Below are 17,206 nucleotides of genomic sequence, written 5' to 3'. Positions count from 1 at the left end.
CCGGAAGCATCCAGAACACACGAGAACCGCCAGAGAAGGGAGGCAGGGCCACCACACCACACCCCGGCGCGGCCAAGGGGGGGGGGGCGCCCCCCTAGGGTGTGGGCCCCCCTTCGACCTTCCTGCGCCGCCTCTCCGCCTATAAAAAGCCCCTGGATCAGAAAACCCTACCACGATTGACGAAAACCACAGAAACCTTCCAGAGCCGCCGCCATCGCGAGGCCAAGATCTGGGGGACAGGAGTCTCTGTTCCGGCACGCTGCCGGAGCGGGGAAGTGCCCCCGGAAGGCTTCTCCATCGACACCGCTGCCATCTCCACCGCCATCTTCATCACCGCTACTGCTCCCATGAGGAGGGAGTAGTTCTCCATCGAGGCTCGGGGCTGTACCGGTAGCTATGTGGTTCATCTCTCTCCTATGTACCTCAATACAATGATCTCATGAGCTGCTTTACATGATTGAGATTCATATGAGTTTGTATCACAATTTATCTATGTGCTACTCTAGCAAAGTTATTAAAGTAGTTCTATTCCTCCTGCACGTGTGTAAAGGTGACAGTGTGTGCACCGTGTTAGTACTTGGTTTATGCTATGATCATGATCTCTTGTAGATTGCGAAGTTAACTATTGCTATGATAATATTGATGTGATCTATTCCTCCTACATATGCATGAAGGTGACAGTGTGCATGCTATGTTAGTACTTGGTTTAGTCTGTTGATCTATCTTACACTATAAGGTTACTAAATATGAACAAATTGTGGAGCTTGTTAACTCTGGCATTGAGGGTTCGTGTAATCCTACGCAATGCGTTCATCATCCAACAAAAGTGTAGAGTATGCATTTATCTATTCTGTTATGTGATCAATGTTGAGAGTGTCTACTAGTGAAAGTCTAATCCCTAGGCCTTGTTCCTAAATACTGCTGCGTTACTACTGCTTGTTTACTGTTTTACTGCGTTACTACTGCTGCAATACTACCACCATCAACTACACGCCCGCAAGCTATTTTCTGGCACCGTTGCTACTGCTCATACTTATTCATACCACCTGTATTTCACTATCTCTTCGCCGAACTAGTGCACCTATTTGGTGTGTTGGGGACACAAGAGACTTCTTGCTTTGTGGTTGCAGGGTTGCATGAGAGGGATATCTTTGACCTCTTCCTCCCTGAGTTCGATAAACCTTGGGTGATCCACTTAAGGGAAAACTTGCTGCTGTTCTACAAACCTCTGCTCTTGGAGGCCCAACACTGTCTACAGGAAAGGAGGGGGAACGTAGACATCAAGCACTTTTCTGGCGCCGTTGCCGGGGACCAGAAAGCTACACAACGGGATTTCCTCCCTCGTCAACCACGCGCCAGTCCTGGACAGCATCAAGTATTTTCTGGCGCCGTTGCCGGGGAGGAAAGGTAAAAGGCACTCATACTTCGGTTCCAGGTAAAGTACTTTTCTGGCGCCATTGTGTTTGTGCTCGAAGCTATTTCCTTTAGATCCTGCAATTGCATCTTTTTGTTTCTTGTTTTACACTAGTAAGGCATAATGGAAAACATCTGTGAGCTTTTTATTCTATTTCCTGAGTCAAGACATGAATGGTTTAATGCGAAAATTAAAAAACCCATGGAATCTTATTTGCATGCTAGTAGCAATGATATTAGTATGAACACTTTGAACACCATTGTTGCTAATGATATGGAAAATTCTAAGCTTGGGGAAGCTGGTTTTGATGAGCATGATCTTTTTAGTCCCCCAAGCATTGAGGAGAAAATTTTCTTTGATGATACTTTGCCTCCTATTTATGATGATTATAATGATATTGGTCTTTTAGTGCCGCCTACTATGGAGAGTAATTTTTATGATGATAATACTATGCCTCCTACACTTGATGAGAATAATAATGATAGCTACTTTGTTGAATTTGCTCCTACTACAATTAATAAGAATAACTATGCTTATGTTGGGAGTAGTAATAATTTTATGCATGAGACTCATGATAAGAATGCTTTATGTGATAGTTATATTGTTGAGTTTGCTCATGATGCTACTGAAAGTTATTATGAGAGAGGAAAATATGGTTGTAGAAATTTTCATGTTACTAAAATGCCTCTCTATGTGCTGAAATTTTTCAAGCTACACTTGTTTTATCTTTCTATGCTTGTTGCATTATGCTTCTTGAACTTGTTTATTTACAAGATTCCTATGCATAGGAAGCATGTTAGGCTTAATTTTGTTTCATACTTGCCTCTTGATGCTCTCTTTTGCTTCAAATACTATTTCTTGCGAGTGCATCATTAAAACTGCTGAGCCCATCTTAATGGCTATAAAGAAAAGAACTTCTTGGGAGATAACCCATGTGTTATTTTGCTACAGTACTTTGTTTTTATTTTGTGTCTTGGAAGTTGTTTACTACTGTAGCAACCTCTCCTTATCTTAGTTTTGTGTTTTGTTGTGCCAAGTTAAGCCGTTGATAGAAAAGTAAGTACTAGATTTGGATTACTGCACAGTTCCAGATTTCTTTGCTGTCACGAATCTGGGTCCACCTCCCTGTAGGTAACTCAGAAAATTAAGCCAATTTACGTGCATGATCCTCAGATATGTACGCAACTTTCATTCAATTTGAGCATTTTCATTTGAGCAAGTCTGGTGCCATTTTAAAATTCGTCAATACGAACTGTTCTGTTTTGACAGATTCTGCCTTTTATTTCGCATTGCCTCTTTCGCTATGTTGGATGAATTTCTTTGATCCATTAATGTCCAGTAGCATTATGCAATGTCCAGAAGTGTTAAGAATGATTGTGTCACCTCTGAATATGTCAATTTATATTGTGCACTAACCCTCTAATGAGTTGTTTCGAGTTTGGTGTGGAGGAAGTTTTCAAGGATCAAGAGAGGAGTATGATGCAACATGATCAAGGAGAGTGAAAGCTCTAAGCTTGGGGATGCACCCGGTGGTTCACCCCTGCATATATCAAGAAGACTCAAGCGTCTAAGCTTGGGGATGCCCAAGGCATCCCCTTCTTCATCGACAACATTATCAGGTTCCTCCCCTGAAACTATATTTTTATTCCATCACATCTTATGTGCTTTTTCTTGGAGCGTCGGTTTGTTTTTGTTTTTGTTTGTGTTTGAATAAATTGGATTACATCATGCTTGTGTGGGAGAGAGACACGCTCCGCTGGTTCGTATGAACACATGTGTTCTTAGCTCATAATATTCATGGCGAAGTTTTCTCCTTCGTTAAATTGTTATATGGTTGGAATTGGAAAATGATACATGTAGTAATTGCTATAATGTTTTGGGTAATGTGATACTTGGCAATTGTTGTGCTCATGATTAAGCTCTTGCATCATATGCTTTGCACCCATTAATGAAGAAATACATAGAGCATGCTAAAATTTGGTTTGCATATTTGGCTTCTCTAAGGTCTAGATAATTTCTAGTATTGAGTTTGAACAACAAGGAAGACGATGTAGAGTCTTATAATGTTTTCAATATGTCTTTTATGTGAGTTTTGCTGCACCGGTTCATCCTTGTGTTTGTTTCAAATAAGCCTTGCTAGCCTAAACCTTGTATCGAGAGGGAATACTTCTCATGCATCCAAAATACTTGAGCCAACCACTATGCCATTTGTGTCCACCATACCTACCTATACTACATGGTATTTTCCGCCATTCCAAAGTAAATTGCTTGAGTGCTACCTTTAAAATTCCATCATTCACCTATGCAATATATAGCTCATGGGACAAATAGCTTAAAAACTATTGTGGTATTGAATATGTCATTATGCACTTTATCTCTTATTAAGTTGCTTGTTGTGCGATAACCATGTTTACTGGGGACGCCATCAACTATTCATTGTTGAATTTCATGTGAGTTGCTATGCATGTTCGTCTTGTCCGAAGTAAGAGAGATCTACCACCATATGGTTAAGCATGCATATGTTAGAGAAGAACATTGGGCCGCTAACCGAAGCCATGTTCCATGGTGGAAGTTTCAGTTTTGGACAACAATCCTCAAATCTCATATGAGAAAATTATTAATTGTTGTTACATGCTTATGTATAAAAGAGGAGTCCATTATCTGTTGTCTATGTTGTCCCGGTATGGATGTCTAAGTTGAGAATAATCAATAGCGAGAAATCCAATGCGAGCTTTCTCCTTAGACCTTTGTACAGGCGGCATAGAGGTACCCCTTTGTGACACTTGGTTAAAACAGTGCATTGTGATGATCCGGTAGTCCAAGCTAATTAGGACAAGGTGCGGGCACTATTAGTACACTATGCATGAGGCTTGCAACTTATAAGATATAATTTACATGATGCATATGCTTTATTACTACCGTTGACAAAATTGTTTCATGTTTTCAAAATCAAAGCTCTAGCACAAATATAGCAATCGATGCTTTTCCTCTATGAAGGGCCATTCTTTTACTTTCATTGTTGAGTCAGTTCACCTATCTCTCTCTACCTCAAGAAGCAAACATTTGTGTGAACTGTGCATTGATTCTTACATACTTGCTTATTGCATTTGTTATATTGCTTTGCATTGACAATATCCATGAGATATACATGTTACAAGTCGAAAGCAACCGCTGAAACTTAATCTTCTTTTGTGTTGCTTCAATACCTTTACTATGAATTATTGCTTTATGAGTTAACTCTTATGCAAGACTTATTGATGCTTGTCTTGAAGTGCTATTCATGAAAAGTCTTTGCTATATGATTCAGTTGTTTACTCATGTCATACACATTGTTTTGATCGCTGCATTCACTACATATGCTTTACAAATAGTATGATCAAGATTATGATGGCATGTCACTCCAGAAATTATCTGTGTTATCGTTTTACCTGCTCGGGACGAGCAGAACTAAGCTTGGGGATGCTGATACGTCTCCAACGTATCGATAATTTCTTGTGTTCCATGCCACATTATTGATGTTATCTACATGTTATATGCACACTTTATGTCATATTCGTGCATTTTCTGGAACTAACCTATTAACAAGATGCCGAAGTGCCAGTTCCTGTTTTCTGCTGTTTTTGGTTTCAGAAATCCTAGTAACGAAATATTCTCGGAATCGGACGAAATCAACGCCCAGGTTCCTATTTTACCCGGAAGCATCCAGAACACACGAGAACCGCCAGAGAAGGGAGGCAGGGCCACCACACCACACCCCGGCGCGGCCAAGGGGGGGGGCGCGCCCCCCTAGGGTGTGGGCCCCCCTTCGACCTTCCTGCGCCGCCTCTCCGCCTATAAAAAGCCCCTGGATCAGAAAACCCTACCACGATTGACGAAAACCACAGAAACCTTCCAGAGCCGCCGCCATCGCGAGGCCAAGATCTGGGGGACAGGAGTCTCTGTTCCGGCACGCTGCCGGAGCGGGGAAGTGCCCCCGGAAGGCTTCTCCATCGACACCGCTGCCATCTCCACCGCCATCTTCATCACCGCTACTGCTCCCATGAGGAGGGAGTAGTTCTCCATCGAGGCTCGGGGCTGTACTGGTAGCTATGTGGTTCATCTCTCTCCTATGTACCTCAATACAATGATCTCATGAGCTGCTTTACATGATTGAGATTCATATGAGTTTGTATCACAATTTATCTATGTGCTACTCTAGCAAAGTTATTAAAGTAGTTCTATTCCTCCTGCACGTGTGTAAAGGTGACAGTGTGTGCACCGTGTTAGTACTTGGTTTATGCTATGATCATGATCTCTTGTAGATTGCGAAGTTAACTATTGCTATGATAATATTGATGTGATCTATTCCTCCTACATATGCATGAAGGTGACAGTGTGCATGCTATGTTAGTACTTGGTTTAGTCTGTTGATCTATCTTACACTATAAGGTTACTAAATATGAACAAATTGTGGAGCTTGTTAACTCCGGCATTGAGGGTTCGTGTAATCCTACGCAATGCGTTCATCATCCAACAAAAGTGTAGAGTATGCATTTATCTATTCTGTTATGTGATCAATGTTGAGAGTGTCTACTAGTGAAAGTCTAATCCCTAGGCCTTGTTCCTAAATACCGCTGCGTTACTCTCGCTTGTTTCTTGTTTCTTTGCGTTACTACTGCTGCAATACCACCACCATCAACTACACGCCCGCAAGCTATTTTCTGGCACCGTTGCTACTGCTCATACTTATTCATACCACCTGTATTTCACTATCTCTTCGCCGAACTAGTGCACCTATTTGGTGTGTTGGGGACACAAGAGACTTCTTGCTTTGTGGTTGCAGGGTTGCATGAGAGGGATATCTTTGACCTCTTCCTCCCTGAGTTCGATAAACCTTGGGTGATCCACTTAAGGGAAAACTTGCTGCTGTTCTACAAACCTCTGCTCTTGGAGGCCCAACACTGTCTACAGGAAAGGAGGGGGAACGTAGACATCAATATGTCGGAGGAGTCATCCTCTGAGGTGGCCGCCTCCCTGCGGCGTTCCATGTCAGCGTCAAACGCCGCGTGGGCCGCCCGCTCCTCCTCTGCGTCCTCCCTGCGGTGTTCCATCTCGGCGTCGAACGCCGCGTGGGCCGCCCGCTCCTCCTTTGCATCCCTGACCGGGTAGAGGAGGTCGTCGGTGTTGTCGTCGTCCTCCAACTCCTTGTCAGAGCTCGAGACCGGGGGAGGTGGAGTCGGAGGTGGAGGCGCGGTAGGCTGGCCACGACCGACGCTGCAAAGGTGGAGGTTGTGCGGCGGCGGCGCTACGGTGAAGGTTGTGCGGCTGGCTAGGGTTTTGTGTGGGAGGAGATGAGATGCACGCGCCCCTGTTTATATAGGCCGAAAGCAGGCGATGGGCGTGGCACGCGTGGCATCGTCATTGTCGTGGTATCGTCACGGCATATGCCATAGGGTGGCTAAAGAGAGTGGTTCCTAGTATGATCTTACGGCGGTATCCGGATGCGGGTATGAGCACGAGCGACACGGCGACGTACCCAGGTTCGAGGCCCTCATGTGGAGGTAACACCTCTATTCCTGCTATGAGTGTATAAGATGTAACACAACACAAATGGTGCTCCTTGAGCTGTGTCCGGCTGCTCCTGAGAGGCTAAGGTAGAAGAATGTCTCTCTCACAGGGCAACGCTAAGACTAGAATCAGTAAGTGTTGATCGATCCCCCGCACGAGAGGGGGTAGTGCAGCTTATATAGGCGCTGGCACTTTACAAAGAAGTCCCTATGACCTACTGGCCGGCTGGCCGGCTCCGGCTTCCCGCTCCTTCCCGAGGCGCCGCTGTCAGGAGCCGTTGGACGTGGAAGCCTTGTCTTGTCACCAGCCAAAGTCAGCGGTATGGAGAGGAGGTGTCCCTGTCGCCATCGATGGCCTGTAGCCGTACGGCGCGGCGTAAGCCATGCTGGCTTGTCCGGCGGAGGCACAGTTGCTCTACAGTGCCCCGCACTTTACGGAAGGTGAGATCATCGTGGACTTTACGAGCCGGATCACCTTTCCAGTTCCTTCTCCTGCAAGGCTCACCAACTCGGAACATGTCAGGGAGATTCAAACCAAGCCGGATATGGCAAGTTGAAGCCGGCCCAGCCACAGCGCAGATGGCTATGGCCAGACCAGCGTGGACTTTGAACCAGCCGGCTCCCAAGGCAGCTGGCCACGGCTCCAGCCGGCTGCTCCTCAGCCGGCCTTTGCCGCGGGCCGACAGGCCTTGAGCCGACTGTTCTCAGTCCTTTGCCCTACCCGGGGTCTTCCCCCCGACAGTCATTACTTCTTGCGCAGAGGTAGGCGATGGCCGTGCTCCACGCGAGGCATCGCCATTAACGTGGCCGCAGTCTGCCGAAGCGACGCCTCGGCGCTAGTACTAGTGCGCCTGAGAAGATGCATACGGCCTGGGTCACTGCTAGGCGGGCCCGACAAAACTTCCGCCTGACGCGAGCGGACACTTTGCCGTTCGCATAGCGTCCGACAGACACATCCGAGGTGCATATTTGGGACAGATTTGCATCGTTGTAGACGGCCCGGTAATTATGCGTCGTCCCGCTGGAGTAGAATCCAGACACATTTTACGACCGCGCGGACGCAGACGGTCGCTCAACCGTCCATTTCCATCGTCTCGTTGGAGATGCCCTTACTCAGTTAATGCCCTTGATTAGAGTACAACAAAGTGGTACTGAATCTGGCTTTTAGAGCATGACCATAGTGCATTGACATGATTACACGGATGAAGCTCAACATTTTGGAAAGATGGAACTAAAGAAATCAGAATTTAAGCATCCACGATGACCTGCCGCCATAGCATGTGGAGGCAACTCTCCACGTCAACCTGCCGCCACAGCATATGGTGGCATGGCCCACCACTCTGCATGGCAATGAACGGCGACGCACGGCAGGCAAACATGCCGCCACATTCACCGACGGCAAATGCTGCTGCCACACTCTGCGGTGGCACGTGCCACGTGTCGGCTGGGAGCGCTGCCGTCACGCATGTTTTCTGTCAATTATATTCATAGGTGGTCTTTTCTGTCAATTCATTGAACAGGGTGGTCCTTTATGCCAAAAACGTACACGGTCCACGGCGGCTTTGCAAGATCACTTCACTTGTTTATACGGTTCGGCGATTCCAATTTGGTTGTCTCCGCCTTTCCACGAGGTTCATTCGCATCCCGCAATTGTTAAATCTTCTTTTGAACTGAGCGTTTTTGTTTAATCTGTCCGATGAAGAATTGAAGATACGTAATCCCATGCTTAGTGCATTGGTTTCTTGGAAGCTTTTTTCAAGAGTTTCTGTTAGCAGAACCGCTACGGTATTGCACTGACGAGTGACGAATCGATGATGCTGGAACAGCTAACTGAAGTTGATAGTTGCAAGATCACTAGCTACTGTACTACACAATGCAGTGTACAAAGACTAGATTGGGCAGAGGAGGAGAAAAAAAAGAGTACATGATGAGGTAGGAGGGATACTAATCCCACGGAACAAAACTGTACAGATTATTCGATGTTACAGGGAAGCACGGGTCGCAGCCATCGCCATGGACCATGGTTGGTTGAGAGCGCCAAAAATTACAGGCAGCAGAGTCCCCGTCGCCGGCCGGCCGGCCGGTCTCGGTGGGCCACCGTAGGTCGTCAGAAGGACGGCACAACGCCGTAGTCTCCTTCCGACGCCAGGAGCGCCGACGAGGCGGGCGAGAAGGGCCCGTCGTCGTCCTCGGCGCCGGCGTTGCGCTTGGCGAAGCGGCCCTTGATGCGCGGCCGCGTCTCGGCGTAGGCCTTGCGGGACGCGTAGCGGATGGTCTTGCTGAAGCGGCGGTTCTTGCGCTTCTCCCGGTACCGCATCAGGCGGGCCTCCCTGTCCTTTCCCTTGCTCGCGACCGGCGCCGTCGGTGCCCGCGCCGCGCCGGCTGACAGCGCGTCCGGCACCACTACTGCCTCCGACGAAGACAACTGCTGATTCGGGAGTATTAGGCATTATTAAACACCACGTACGTCCATGTCAGGATAATAAAACTAGTAGTAATTTCCGTTGAAACGAGCTACAGTTTGCGGAAGCAAAGGCTTACGCTGCGGTTCATGGATTGTTCCGGGTAGAAGATGGCGCCGGCGACGAGGTCATGCTCGGACGGCGCGACCGGCACCCCGATGGCCTTGATTCCGTCCTCGATGGAGCGGACGAAGTCCAGATCGAGGCCGAGGTAGGCGTCGGCGTCGCCGAAGAAGGCGACAGCGGCTGCGCTGTTGTCCTCGGTGCTATCGCCGGGCTCGGGGAGAAGCCACGATGCCGCCTCGGCCTCGTCGCTCCCGTCGTCGCCATCCTCAGCGTCTTCCCGCTTCGTCCCGGCGGCGGCGGAGGCCGGGGAGGGGACGAGGAGGGGCTGCGGGGACGCCGTGTCGGAGAGCGCGCCGAAGAAGGGCGCGACGGGGATCCGCTCGTGCCTGCCGGCGAGCGGGTTGGCGGAGTGGATGTCGGCGTCGCAGGCGGCGCAGAGCGCGGCGGCGTCGGCGCGGCAGGTGACCGCGGCGGGCGCGTGGTCGCAGACCTCGCAGAGCCAGACCCGCGCGTGGCGGGAGCCGGCGCCGTGCGCGCGCGCGTCGCACCCGGCGCAGAGGTACGCGCCGTCGTGCCGGCAGTAGAGCCGCGCGGCGTGGACTGCGCACGTGTCGCAGGGACGGCCGCCCAGCCCCCAGCCTCCCCCCGCCGCCGCCGGCGGCGGCTTCTCCTCCGTCTTCATCCCGGTTTCTCTTTCTGGCGCTGGGCACGAGGGGAGCTTGGTCGCCACTGTGTGTCACGGGTGGTGGATTTGGTGCGTCTTTTCTGCTGGCGTTGGCGCGGGTGGTGGGTTTTGAGGGGTCGGCGGCACATGGGAAACATGGGAGGGGGGCCGTCGCGGGCAGTGGACATTTCGGGCGGCCGGTCGCTCTCGCGGAGGGCCGAGGGCCACGCCGTTTGTTCGTTTGCCAAACCGGGACAGGTCGTGTTAAAAACCAGCTCGCGACCTCACCTCGGCTGAGCCGGTGTTCGCGAATCTGTTGCAATTTTGCGATCGCTATCGGCCGCTTTGCATTGCATCGTCCGCATTCCTCAGTCGCAAGCATATGTTGAAATTTCTAAGATACAATAAATACCCGCTGTGTCCGATGGCGACGGGTGTGAGCGCCACCATGTTTCATTCAGGCCGGCGGCCCGAAACCTTTTTGGGCTCACGGTCGTTGAGCGAACCGTTTTCGTCCGTCGTATCCGGAAATGCATTTGGGTCTGTTCCAGCGGAGCGACGCAAAATGATCAGTTGTCCGTGGAGACGCAAACCTGGCCTAAATATGCGTCTCGGATGCGTCTCTGCAGACGTCCGGAAACCTTCGCTCGCGTCTGGCGAACGTTTCGGCGGCCCGCCAGGCAGCGACCCTGCGTAGATGCGTCTTCTCAAACGCGCCAGCGACTGCAAAGCTGCGTCGCTTCGGCACTCTACGCCACGTTAATGGCGACGATGCCTCGGCTGCCGAGCGGCCGCCCACCTCCGCCAACCACGTTAATGGCGACGCCACGCGTCCCGCGGCCACCGCATGCCGCCGGCCTATATAAAGGGGGCGCGTGTTCTTCTTCCACATCCACTCCTCCAAAGAAACCCTAGCCGCCACAAAGCTCGACTGTAGCGCTGCCTAGGTGTTCCTACGATGCAGCCAAGCCCGCGAGGAAGTCCATGGACGGTCCTGGAGGCCGACGAGGCGGTCGAGGCCGCGGCCCTGGGCGCCCCCGTGGCCGGGGCAGGGGCCGCCGTAGTGGAGCAGCTACGGCCCCACGCTCGCCGTTGCCTGCGCCCTCCTCGTCCTCGCAGGAGGAGTGCTGCTTCGAGTTCCTCCTCCGCATCGACAACGATCCACTCGCCATCAAGCGGCTACCGGACAAGTTCGCCGAGTTCGTCGACGGCGTCGAGCCGGCGCAGTTGCAGCTATGGGAGGTGATACGCGTACAGCACGCGTCCGTTGGGAACCCCAAGAGGAAGGTGTGATGCGTACAACAGCAAGTTTTCCCTCAGTAAGAAACCAAGATTTATCGAACCAGTAGGAGCCAAGAAGCACGTTGAAGGTTGATGGCGGCGGAGTGTAGTGCGGCGCAACACCAGGGATTCCGGCGCCAACGTGGATCCTGCACAACACAACCAAATTACTTTGCCCCAACGTGACAGTGAGGTTGTCAATCTCACCGGCTTGCTGTAACAAAGGATTAGATGTATAGTGTGGATGATGATGTTTACAGAAAACAGTAAGAACAAGTATTGAAGTAGATTGTATTCGATGTAAAAGAATGGACCGGGGTCCACAGTTCACTAGTGGTGTCTCTCCGATAAGAAATAGCATGTTGGGTGAACAAATTACAGTTGGGCAATTGACAAATAAAGATGACATGACAATGCACATACATATTATGATGAGTAGTGTGAAATTCAATTGGGCATTACGACAAAGTACATAGACCGCTATCCAGCATGCATCTATGCCTAAAAAGTCCACCTTCAAGTTATCATCTGAACCCCTTCCAGTATTAAGTTGCAAACAATAGACAATTGCATTAAGTATGGTACGTAATGTAATCAACATAAATATCCTTAGACATAGCATTGATGTTTTATCCCTAGTGGCAACAGCACATCCACAACCTTAGAACTTTACATCCTTTGTCCTGCAGTTCTTGGAGGCATGAACCCACTATCGAGCATAAATACTCCCTCTTGGAGTTACAAGTAACGACTTGGCCAGAGCCTCTACTAATAACGGAGAGCATGCAAGATCATAAACAACACATAGTTGATAGATTGATAATCAACATAACATAGCATTCCATATTCATCGGATCCCAACAAACGCAACATGTAGCATTACAAATAGATGATCTTGATCATGTTAGGCAGCTCACAAGATCCGACAATGATATCACAATGAGGAGAAGACGACCATCTAGCTACTGCTATGGACCCATAGTCCAGGGGTGAACTACTCACACATCACTCCGGAGGCGACCATGGCGGTGAAGAGTCCTCCGGGAGATGATTCCCCTCTCCGACAGGGTGCCGGAGGCGATCTCCTGAATCCCCCGAGATGGGATTGGCAGCGGCGGCGTCTCTGGAAGGTTTTTCGTATCGTGGCTCTCGGTACTGGAGTTATTCTCGACGAAGGCTTCTTATAGACGAAGAGGTAGGTTTAGGGCGACGCGAGGGACCCACACAGTAGGGCCGCGCGGCCAGGGCCTGGGCCGCGCCGCCCTAGTGTGGCGTCGCCTCGTCGCCCCACATCGTTTCCCTTTCGGACTTCTGGAAGCTTCGTGGAAAAATAAGATCCTGGGCGTTGATTTCGTCCAATTCCGAGAATTTTTCCTTACTAGGATTTCTGAAACCAAAAACAGCAGAAAACAACAACTCGCTCTTCGGCATCTCGTTAATAGGTTAGTGCCGGAAAATGCATAAATATGACATAAAGTATGTATAAAACATGTAGGTATTGTCATAAAACAAGCATGGAACATAAGAAATTATCGATACGTTGGAGACGTATCAGGAGGCCAGCTGCAACTTCTGTCGTTGGACCGTGGAGGTCCTTTTCGACGGGCAGGGCAAGATGTACCTGCACACGGGGTGGGACAAGTTCGCCCGTGACCTCCTGCTCGAACTCGGCTGCCAGCTCACCTTCCTCTACGAGGGGGACGGCGAGATGATCGTCAAGATGTTCAACGACACAGCCTACCGCAGGCACTACCACACCGACGAATTTGGCTCGGACACCGATAGTTAGAACTTAGAGTGTTCTTTCTTTGCAGCGAATCTGGCTACGGGCCAATTGAAGCCGCTAGTGGAGGTTTCTGGATGTTCGCCTCATCGGTAGAACCAACAAGGGCACCATCTCTTCCCGCTAGATTTTCCAGTTTGGATGATTGGATGTGCCCTCGAATGTTCTTTTTTGGCAGCGAACATACGGAAATCAACACAACTGCGTTCTTTTTTTAAAATTTTATATTTGTGTCCACCATGGTTCAAACTATGTGTTAGTTTGTGTAAACCATGTTCCAAACTATGTGTTAGTTTGTGTAAAATCATGTTTCAAAATGTTATATTTGAAACTATGTTTAAATAGAGAAGAGGGAAAAAAGGAAGAAAAAAATGCGTCGCCCCGCTGGAGCAGACCCCAGACGCAAACGGACGCGCGGACAAAAACGGTCATTTTTGCGTCCGTAGCGCAACGCAAATGGACGCTCGCGGACATTAAAATGCGTCGCGCCGCTGGAGATGCCCTAATAATGATAACGTAAGTACATTACTCCTACATTGATGTATCTTTGGACTGGCCCCTCTGGAACCTTCTCCTTGATCCTCCCCTCCGCTCGAGGTTCTGGCCTTCCTCTCCCTCATCTCAGCAGCCAGGTCTGGAGTAGTGTAGATATTAATTATTGTTCTAGTTTTCCATTCCCACAATATAAAGTAGATCTAGGGTTCATGTTGGTCATGTTTGTCTTCCTCCTCCTTTCGACACTTTGTAGCTTCAATCTTGACCTCCACCGGATGATTGGCGAGGAGATCGGCCGGGTGGTTGCTGCAATGGCGTGCAAGTGTGTCATTGGTCTAGTAGGGGCTAGGGTCCACGAGTTGGTCCTGGCTTGGGCCGCGGTGAGCTGTTGAGCATCTAGGTGGCGTTGAGTTCGATCGATGCGAGGTGGCCAACCATGAAAGGCGTGGTGGCCGTGTTCTCGTCTTGGATGCACGTCTGGTTTGGTTTCTAGTAGTCACCGATGCGTTTGCGTGATGCTTGAGTTCGTGAGACTCGGCTCTCACTGGTGGAAAAAGGGGCTTTGGTCGCGGTTCGCAACTGCCATTAGTAGCGGTTGCGCAACCGCGACCAAAGTAGCGCGACTAAAGGCCCCCCCTTTAGTCGCGGTTCCTTACGAACCGCGACTAAAGGCCCATCCACGTGGGCCGCAGGCGAGCGCCAGGGCGGAGGACCTTTAGTCGCGGTTCTTCTGGCCAACCGCGACTAAAGGCCTCCGCAGGGTTTAGGGTTTAGCCCCCCCTCCCCCTAAATCTGGTTTCTTTTTAATTTGTATTGTTTTATTTCTTTTGGGTTTTAATTTTGAAGGAGTTTCACATATTCTACGGTACTACATACATGCATATGAATGTACAATTTCAAACAAATTTGAAATTAGAACCAAAAAGAATTCAAGAGGAATATACAATATATATTCAATATCGGATGACCATATACAATATATATTCAATATCGGATGACCATATACAATTTTGAACAAGTTTCCATCCATAATTTAGTGCATATAAAGTTCTACGTCATCGTAATGGTGTTCTCCTCTAGGATCGATGACTTCCCTCGCCAACCATCCAGCTAGTTCCTCTTGAAGTGGTCGGAAGCGAGCTTCTGGACTAAGCGTCTTCCGGAGGTTATTCCTCAGGATGTTGTTCTCACACTTCTGGTCCCGCTCATTGCAGTATCTCCGGATCCTCTCACCAACATAGTATCCACATAGATTGGTCCCCGGTGGCTGAATATCCCCAGTCGTCCGCACTGCCATTTTAAAATGTAGCTCTTTTTTGAATTCACCGACCTTGGTATCTACAAACCGTCTCCAAACCCTACGAGGCAAAGAAAATTAAATGAACAAGAGAGTTATTAATTAGTTACTTGATATTAGGAAATGATGAACGAAATAGGCCGATCGATATAGAGCGCAAATGAATGAAAATAATTACTTTTGCATCATTTTTCTCATGTCGGCCCAAAGCGCCGGATCCATATTCAGAGAGTCGTGGACGAGAACTGAGGAGGTCTGAACTTGAATTACCATAAGAATCCAGTGGAACCTGCGGACACGATACATGCACAGTCATGCATAACTCATACACGTCCTCCGTGTTCAGGATTCCCGAGGGCTTTTGTCAGGGCGTCGTTCTCTCTGTTGAACTTGATCCTCCCCTCTTGAGCATCCCTCATTGCCTCAATAAGCTTTTGGGTGGGTGTAATTATTTTGCCCTGATAAACACACTCCCCTGTCTCCGGGTTCAGCGATCCCCCATGCCCGTACCACCAGCTTTTGGCCCTTGGGTCCCATCCCTCCGTACCTGGACGGATTCCTCGCGCCCTCAGCTCGTTCTCCATCTTCTCCCACTTAGGCTGCCAAAAGCGATACCCTCCTGGCCCCATAATATGATTGTACTCCTTCTTGGCCGCATTCTCCTTATTTTTTTTCGATATTTCAAGGAACTGCTCCGATTTCTTTTGCTTCACAAATTCTGGCCAATCATGTTGCAGTTTCTCATATTGTCCTATGAAATCCGGAGTCTTGCCCTGCTTGACAAAGTCATGGGCTAGATTTTGCTTATATTTCCGGAATGCGTTGGCCATCTTAGAAAGAGCGAACTGTTTGACTAGCTTGCACCTCTCCTTGTTTTCCTGAATCTTGTTACCCGCCTCATCGTATCTGCGGTATTCCGGAGGTAGAACGAAATGTTCCATAAGCTTCTTGAAGCAATCTTTTTTTGTTCTCTTATCGACAAAAGTGAAACCAAGACGTGCCTTCTTTGGCTCATTCCACTCCTGGACGGTGATCAAGACGTTGTCTCTAACAACGGCTCCGCATTGGCTGACAAACTTGGTGGCGTTCTTGCTGGGCTCCAGCGGCCTGCCGGTTTCTTCATCGACAACCTCGATGGTGCATGTTTCGTTTGGTTTCATCGTCTTGGTTGCGCCACGCTTTGACGACGTACTCGATTTTTTCGACGATCCGGCCGAGGGCTAAAATAAGAAAGAGAGTCGCGCGCGTTAGTACACACACATTTATTCAAATCAGTTAGTTTGTATCACTAGACGCTCAATATGTATATATATATACCTCGGCGCCGGAGGTGGTTGCTACTTCCAATTGAAGATCGTCGTTTATCGACGTTTCTTCGGCATCATCTTGCTGACGGCGCCCTTCATCTTCACCCTCAAGGTTCAGATAAGAAGAGATATCATCTTCTTCTTCTCCGGTCGGCACATATAGAATATCGCCTTTTATGATGCCGAACATATGGTCTTCAACGTCCGGATCATAGTTGTCCAGAATCGGGTCAGCTCTATCGTCCGCCATATGTCAGTCCTGAAAACATGTAGTCAAAACAAATTAATTGTGTATATGGCAGCATTATCACATCTCTTCTACATATAAAGAGAGAGGGCGACGAGGGAGGCGAGAGGGGGGACGCAGTGATCGCGTGACCGATAGAACGGTGGTGGTGGCGAAAGGGGGGACGCAGTGACCGCGTGACCGAGAGACCGGTGGCGGTGGCGAAAGGGGGACGCAGTGACCGCGTGACCGAGAGACCGGTGTGGCGGTGACCGAGAGACCGGTGGCGGTGACCGAGAGACCGGTGTGGCGGTGACCGAGAGGGCGGTGGCGGTGCCGAGGACACATAACCCTCGCCGCCCCCTCTCGATCCCAAATAAAATTTTGTTAAGTTAAAATTTTGATCATTAAGTCTAAATTTTGTTAAGTAAAATTTTTCTTAAGTTAAAATTTTGATCATTAAGTCTAAATTTTGTTAAGTAAAATTTTTCTTAAGTTAAAATTTTGATCATTAAGTCTAAATTTTGCTAAGTAAAATTTTGATCATTAAATCTAAATTTTGTTAAGTAAAATTTTAGTTACATTAAGTCTAAATTTTGTTAAGTAAAATTTTAGTTACTATTACATGTGTGAATTTTTGTTAACCTAACACATTTCTGTTAAGT

General features: G+C 48.8%; 1 protein-coding gene across 1 annotated transcript; it reads right to left on the bottom strand.

Moving 5' to 3' along the window:
• Window positions 1-8,786: 8,786 nt before the first annotated feature.
• On the bottom strand, window positions 8,787-10,288 carry LOC127307156 (zinc finger protein CONSTANS-LIKE 3). Its single transcript, XM_051337860.2, has 2 exons — window positions 9,502-10,288; window positions 8,787-9,385 (listed from the first exon to the last, which is right to left on the bottom strand). The coding sequence occupies exons 1-2, from the start codon at window positions 10,168-10,170 to the stop codon at window positions 9,068-9,070; spliced, it is 987 nt and encodes a 328-aa protein (XP_051193820.1). The 5' UTR covers window positions 10,171-10,288; the 3' UTR covers window positions 8,787-9,067.
• Between the last annotated feature and the right edge of the window lie 6,918 nt (window positions 10,289-17,206).

Source organism: Lolium perenne, chromosome 6 (genome assembly GCF_019359855.2).
Source record: "Lolium perenne isolate Kyuss_39 chromosome 6, Kyuss_2.0, whole genome shotgun sequence".
NCBI lineage: Eukaryota > Viridiplantae > Streptophyta > Magnoliopsida > Poales > Poaceae > Lolium > Lolium perenne.
The sequence above is the reverse complement of the archived record's forward strand: the minus strand, read 5'-3'. Positions and strand labels throughout refer to the sequence as shown.